This window comes from Tinamus guttatus, unplaced genomic scaffold (genome assembly GCF_059628265.1).
Source record: "Tinamus guttatus ecotype Peru unplaced genomic scaffold, ASM5962826v1 Tinamus_guttatus_pri_ptg000028l, whole genome shotgun sequence".
Classification (NCBI taxonomy): Eukaryota; Metazoa; Chordata; class Aves; order Tinamiformes; family Tinamidae; genus Tinamus; species Tinamus guttatus.
Window position 1 is genome coordinate 2,723,799 of NW_028288562.1, and position 7,254 is coordinate 2,731,052.

Here is a 7,254-nt window from a genome sequence, read left to right on the forward strand (position 1 = left end):
AAGGTGTTTCACATTTTTGTACAGTATATAATCTAGTACGTGCAGAGAATTACTCCCTTGGTACTTTTTTTTAAATCACTATTTCAAACTTGCCACGAGCACTGCAACTCTCACTGATGCTGGCGGTCAGCTGCTCCAAAGTAAAACCTGGAAAGGAGCAGGGGAATAACAGTCATGGCTTTAAAAAGCTCCTGGGAGAACCTCGGTAACGCTCCCGTATTCGCGGGTGACTTTCCAGACGGAAACTGCATCCACATGGTGGATAACGGCATCGTGCAGAAGCTGATGGATCTGCTAGACAGACACGTGGAGGACGGCAACGTGACGGTGCAGCACGCGGCCCTGAGCGCGCTCCGCAACCTCGCCATTCCCGGTGAGCCCCGCCGCGCGGGAGCCCCGCAGCACCCAGGGCAAAACAGCTTCAACAGGCACAGCTAAAAACTCCCCAGACCTGCAGACTATCCCGTGCCCCAGTGCTGTACCAGGCCAAGGGCGGCCTTCACCCCTTTAACCTTGTTTTGCTATTTGCAGTCTTGAAAAGCTAAAACTCTCTAACAGTGACCCTGCACACCTTCTAAATTCATGCAGCTTAGATATTACCCTGTTTGCTTGCCTTTCTCAGGGGAGTCATTCCTCCCTGTAGCTTGTAGTTGGAAAAGTCAGCTTCAAGGCAGCATTATGGATACCCTATGGATATTTCTATTATGCAAAACTAAAAAAAAAAAAAATATCCCCCTGATGAACTGCTTGCTGAACACCATGACAGGACGAGGGGTAATGGGTGTAAGTTGAAACAGAGGAAGTTCCACCTCCATGTGAGGAAGAACGTCTTTCCTGTGGGGGTGACAGAGCCCTGGAACAGGCTGCCCAGAGAGTTTGTGGAGTCTCCTTCTCTGGAGATCTTCCAAACCCGCCTGGATGCCACCCTGTGCCACATGCTCTAGGTGTCCCTGCTGGAGCAGGGGGTTGGACTGGATGATCTCTAGAGGTCCCTTCCAACCTTAACCATTCTGTGATTCTGTGGTTCTGTGATTCTGAGTAGGAATTAAATACTTCTCCCCTGCCTCCCCCCGAGTAAGGCACTGAACCAACTTTGCACCTTACGAACACTTGAGATCTCCATAGATCCAGAGAACTCAGAGAAGTGGGTGGGATGAAGAGTAATTTAGGAGGCTCCGAAGACCATAGGCTCCAGATATGTCAGGACACAGCATTTTTGGCATAGACTACTGTAACTGTACAAGATACTGCTGTATTAACAGGTCCCTTTAGTTCCTTACCTTACAAGGAATAGGAGAATGATGATGGGAATCAGAGAGGTTTCCTTGTATTTTGGGGTGCAAGTACCAGGCTGTGCATCTGCCTGCTGGGGACATCCTTTCCTAGAGCCAGAAAACTGATCTTCAGGCCAAACTCTGGGAATTCGATCCGTGTGCTAGGACAAGGCACCTCATTTTACGCACACAACTGGGTGAGCTTGTTCTGCAGCTCAGCGCTGTCAGCACACCCTTGTGCCCTACAGTCTGTGTTCACAAGCCATTTTTCAGGCTTCCAGGCTGTCTTGGAAATAAAATGTTCCTGAGATCAATTCTGTTCTTTATTCATGCAGTTGTAAATAAGGCTAAGATGCTATCAGCTGGTGTTGCAGAAGCAGTATTGAAATTTCTCAGATCCGAGATGCCCCCTGTTCAATTCAAGCTGCTGGGAACATTACGAATGTTAATAGATGCACAAGGTAAAAATAAACTGTTCTCTATGTTAAGTGATTCTCTTAGTTCAGTCTGTGATGTGCTTTAGATTCTTACAAGACAGCAGCAGGGCTTTTTCCACAATTTATTCCTGAAGTCCTAGAATATCCATGCCAAATGAGAGAAAGGGGGGCTGATTTTTATCTTATTTTTAATTTTTAGAACTTTTAAATTGGCTGCCGGGGACCCTCAGTTTTATATGTTACTCACTGTTGTACTTCCAAACTCCTCTACAATGTCACGTTATGAGTATGTACTTTGGCATGGGTCTTTTAAGCTCCCACTCCCAATTGGGGGATTCCCCATCTGCCTTTCCTCTGTCCCTGATTTTCTGGAACAGAAAGACACAGGTGTCAATCGATCAGCTGTGATTTCAAAATGCTCCTGGGATCACTTAGCAGGTTTATTAGCATTTCATTAATATTTATCTTTGAGTCAATACAGCCTTTTTTTTTTCCCTCCCCTAAGCATCTATTCCAACTCTAGCACAGCTACTGGATGCAAAATAGAAATTCCCTGTACGCGACCCCTGGGTTTGCAAAGCGCAATCCGAGTGACCAGAGCGCTACCTCTTGTTTTGAAATGTTGAGGGTGACTCTGGGGGGAGCACGATACCACCTTTACTCGCTCTGCCACTGGTCACTGCACCAGCCTCATGAGCTGGGCTGATCGGTTGTTTTTGGAAAATGCATTTGAAGCATTTTCATTTTTTTTTTCGATTTTGACTTTGAGGTTTACTTGCTCAAAGCCCAGGCTTTCCTCACTGCTAGTGCAGAGTGAGGCTCTGTTTAACAATTCCCTCCTAGTTTAACTTCCTGCACATTTTTCTAGAACGTGCTAAAAAAAAAAAAAATGACAACTTTTCTGTTGTGTTGCTGTGGGCGCCACACAGCAGAAGCAGCTGAGCAGCTGGGGAAGAATGTGAAGCTGGTGGAACGACTGGTGGAGTGGTGCGAGGCCAAGGACCACGCGGGGGTGATGGGAGAGTCCAACAGACTGCTGTCCGCGCTCATACGACACAGTAAATCCAAAGTGAGTCCCTTTCAGTGGTTACCTCTGCACTTAATCCTGTTGCTGAAAGCAGCCTCCGATGACTCGAGCGTTTGCAGAACCGGGTTCATTTGTTCATGCGTAGCTTTTCTTCCGAGCCTGGGACCTGGCAATCAGACACAAGCACGAAGCTCAATAACTCACTGCAATTACACAGTTAAAGTTAAAAACCAAGCAAAATTTAATTTCAGAGCTGCAGGCCAGTTAGAGGATCCCTCTTCACGTGTCGCACTACAGAGGTTCACAGCCCTAAGGGATCATTAGAAACAATCAGTTATCCTCAAGCCCAACAGAAACTTTCTGGTACCTGTCTGGAGGTTTTGCATTGAGAGGAGCCACAGGACAGATAACTGCTATTCCTCCCATCACCTTCACAGCAACCAAGTGCCTTCACATACAAAGTCATCACCTGCCATCCTTGCTCAAGGAAATAGTCAGCCAGTAAGGACCTAATGACAAACAGCTGCATCTCCTCTGCTCTTCCTTGTTCCAAGGGCTTTATCACTTAGCAAGTGCACTGATAAGAGCACAGGCTGCAGGACTGAGCCTAATACTAAGAAATATGATTCAGAAAGCTCTGACTTTATCAAAGGCCTTTTTATTCACACATGGCATTTGCTAAGAGCCAAACAGATACTGTCAAACTGATCTATACCGAGCCTGTCCAAACCAAAAATCAACATTGAGGGACTTGGGGTTGGCATCACTGCAGGTTTCTAATACAGCCTTTTCTTTCCCCACTCTCCATTTCACAGTGAGGCTGCAAAACTGCTCAGTTTCGCCACCACCACTATCACAATTATATTTTTTTCCCTATGCCTTGAGCTGCATGGAGAGATGCTGTAAAAAGCCACAGAAATTTGAGGTTTTAAATGCAAATGCTCTACAACATGAGGAACTCTAAACCTAATTGTAGAGACACTGTGGACGGCATGAAGCAGATACAATATAACAACAAAATGAGCACAAATAAATGTCCCTGTGATTTTAGGTACTCCTAGAGAACACTGCATTGGGAGCAAAGAAATACTTACAGGTGGGAGGGGTTGTAGGATTATTTTAATGCTTTTACTGCCCTCTAGGTTTAGACGAACACAACTGTATGGTTCTTTACTGCACATTAAAATTACATTCACTTTTGAAATTAAAAGCCTATAGAGTATTTTGAGTAAAATCTACAAGGACAGCAGTGATTTGGAAATCGTATCCCCTTCTAGAACAGGGCTAAGGCGCTTTCGAGCGAGGCTTCCCAAGGGAGGTGAGCGTCGCTACACGTCGTCTGTGGGACGCTGCCCTTCCCAGGGTGACGTTCCCCTGCGGAGTCGGGGGCATTTTGACTTCAAAGGTGCTGACGCCCTTCGCTGGCGTTGCACAGTTCCCACCGCCCTCCCGAGGAATCCTTGCTGTAACTGTTGCTGTAAATCACAGAGCCAGCCCAGGCGGTTTTGAGGCCTGCGCGCGCGTTCCCGGGGCGGCCCTCGCCGGCCGGCGGGCGCCGCGCGGGGCTCTGCCCGCCCTGCTCCTCCGTGCCCTTCCTTGCAGGACGTCATCAGGACCGTCGTGCAGAGCGGGGGCATCAAGCACCTGGTCACCATGGCCACCAGCGAGCACGTCATCATGCAGAACGAGGCGCTCGTGGCCCTGGCGCTGATCGCGGCGCTGGAACTAGGTGAGCGCCGGCCGCGCCGAGCGGCACCCGACGGCCCCCAGAAAACCCTGCCGTTACCTGAGCGCCAGGAGCAGGACAAGTGGCCCCCAAATCTCCTGTTTTATTAAATTACACAGCACCAGTAGGTGCAGGAGCCTGCCTTGAAGGCAGAGATGATTCAAGGCCTCAAGGTGCCCTCGTAAGAGCGCAGTTTCGCAAAACCAAAGTGGACAACACAGGGGCTGTTTTTCTGCTCGCACACTGGTAGATCAGGAGCCTATAAAGAACTAAACAAGCAACATTAAGTGTTTTTGTGGCTGATCTCATTGCCCTGTGCTCAGCCTCCCTCACCGCCAAGCCAAGGAAATGGGGCTGTCTTAATTAAAAGGCAAAAACACCTGTACTCGCTTGAGTCTTCTAACCTGCCTTTACCTTGTCTTCAGAAAGTTACAGGTTTTGAGCCTAAATTCAGTATTTAACTTTTCTTTAAAAACTGCAAAAGAAATTTTTTACACACTGATCTTGCAAAGGTTTTCACAGATTTCCTAATGGACCCCGAGTTTCCTCTGCCATGAAATTGAGGATTGCCCCATCTGTATTTATTCGGCCACAATTTCCAAAAGTAAATTTAGGCAATTAGGAGGAGTTGAAATCCTAAAGTATTGCAAGTGTTTACCTCAGTAGCTAGAAAACCAGATGAAGTTTCTGTCAACTCACTGCACATTTAAGATTTCATTTTATCATTAAACTCTGTGAGGACCCTTTCAAATAGTTGAATGATTTTACATAGAAATCACAGCAAGAGCTGTAATTTCTATCAGCATACCACCTAAAACACTTCAGTTTTATTCCAGAAAGGTGATTAAGGTTTCAATAAAAGGAAAGACAAAAAAAAAAATAAAGCAAGCAGCACTTCCACATTTACCAATTTTTGCTTGTATTACAGTCACTGCTGAAAAGGATCTTGAAAATGCTCAGCTTGTTCAGATTCTCCACAGACTGCTCTCAGATGACAGGAGTGCACCAGAAATAAAATACAACTCCATGGTGTTGATCTGTGCCCTTATAGGATCTGGTGAGTATTGAGAAGGGGCTGCTTTCCTAAAAAACATCTATTTAAAATTAGTTCTCTGATTTTAGACTGAGCATAGACTAGGCAAGCGATGGTTTTACTGGGTTTAACAAGTGTCCAAGCAGTTTGCTGTAAGGACAGCCCTACACATGCACAGCAAACAGCAGAGCTCGTCTGCAGCGGATGGTCGGGATCCCCCAGGACACACAGGGGCCAGGCCCAGCAGCGCCTGGAGAGCAGAAACACGCGCGGGCGTTTGCTGCTGCTCTGCACTTTGCTGCAACGGCCTGGACAACCCAAAGCAGCTGGTGAGGGCTGAGCTTGGAGGCCCACAGCGCGTGGCCTCAAGGAAGCCCGCGGCACTTTCAAAGAAACATTACCCCAGTTCTGCGGGCTGCTCCCAAGCTTCGAGACAGACTCACCCTTTTAGGTAAAACTTAAGTGCCCTCTGTGTGTGTGTGGTTATAAATATATATGCATTTATATAATAGCACATTGCCAAATGTGTTTGTAACAATTTCAGAGCTAAGTATAGGAGAACATAGTCCTAGGATATCACTGAGCGGAACAAGTTTCTTGCAACCACGAAACCTTTCTGTTCTTGAGCCTGTCTCCTACCAAGGGCTTTTCCTTTGGCTACTTCTCTTTCCAGAGCCTCTTCAGAAGGAAGTGCAGAGCCTGGCGTTCCTAGATGTGGTATCAAAGCTCCGCAGCCACGAGAACAAAACTGTGGCCCAGCAGGCCTCGCTAACAGAGCAGAGACTCACTGTGGAAAGCTGAGGAAGGTCTCCCGCGTTCGCAGCATCCCATCACAGAGCTCACCTTCGTCCTCCGTCCTGCTGCCGCTCCTGCTGTGTTTTCCACTGTATCACTCGTGCATGCGTGTAATGTCCCCACACCAATTGATGAACTGCTGTAGGTACCTGTCCAAACAAAAACCAACAAAAGATTTCTAAAACTCCATAGGTGGTGTTCACATGAACCTGTGAGGAACAAGTCTCCTCCACCCATAACTGTTCTACTCGTATTCTTGTTGCTTGGGCCACATAGTAGAATGTGCATGTTGTAGTCCTATGATGATGTAAAGTGGTACTACACAATAACTCTCTCCTCACACCCCAAACTACATAACAATGTGCTACTAAATTAGGGATAATACAAGAGGCAGCAAGTCCAGGGTAGAGGGCTGTCTATAGGATTAAGAGGTAAATCTAGCTCCATTTTTGGTGCTTCGGAGATGTAGGTTTGAATGCAATGTACTGCTGCTCATTCACTGGTCTTGCCTATAAATGTCAAACTCATGGTACCTAGAAGTAACAAATAAAACTTTCAGTGCTCTCACTTTATCCCATGGTTTGCCCTTTTCTGCTTGCAAATGCAGCAGGAGCGACTGCATCACCCTGCACTTGTGAGAAGCCTTTTTTCATTCCTGACTCTGGCCTCAAAGCAGCCACTCTGTCAGTAAAGAGAAATACAGAGAAAATGCGTGGGGCTTTCACCAGAACATGCTGCACAATCCTTGTCCCCGAAAACCACAGAAGTTTGAGTGCTGCTGGGCTTGGTTTCTTCTTCCTTTCCTCCTCCTCCTCTCTCCTCTCTGCCTCTTTTGAAGGTGGGTATTCAAAGGCAGGCCGTGCAGCCACCTCTTAGGAGAGTGGCTGCGAGTGACACGCACAGCATGCAAGAATCTGCCCTGTCTCCTTTCCTGGGCAGGCTGCAATACGGCCCGTTTGAGC

General features: G+C 47.2%; 1 protein-coding gene across 4 annotated transcripts in view; it reads left to right on the forward strand.

Annotated features, from left to right (window-relative positions):
- The window catches only part of RAP1GDS1 (Rap1 GTPase-GDP dissociation stimulator 1), a 78,536-nt gene extending 71,672 nt beyond the window's left edge, over positions 1-6,864 (forward strand). For all 4 annotated transcript variants that reach the window (XM_088529479.1, XM_088529491.1, XM_088529483.1 and 1 more), the window contains 6 exons: positions 239-373; positions 1,610-1,735; positions 2,641-2,780; positions 4,341-4,467; positions 5,393-5,521; positions 6,171-6,864. In XM_088529479.1, coding sequence (XP_088385605.1) covers positions 239-373; positions 1,610-1,735; positions 2,641-2,780; positions 4,341-4,467; positions 5,393-5,521; positions 6,171-6,298 — 785 coding nt within the window. In that variant the 3' untranslated portion in view covers positions 6,299-6,864. The remainder of the gene's footprint in view (positions 1-238; positions 374-1,609; positions 1,736-2,640; positions 2,781-4,340; positions 4,468-5,392; positions 5,522-6,170) is intronic.
- Positions 6,865-7,254: the final 390 nt, after the last annotated feature.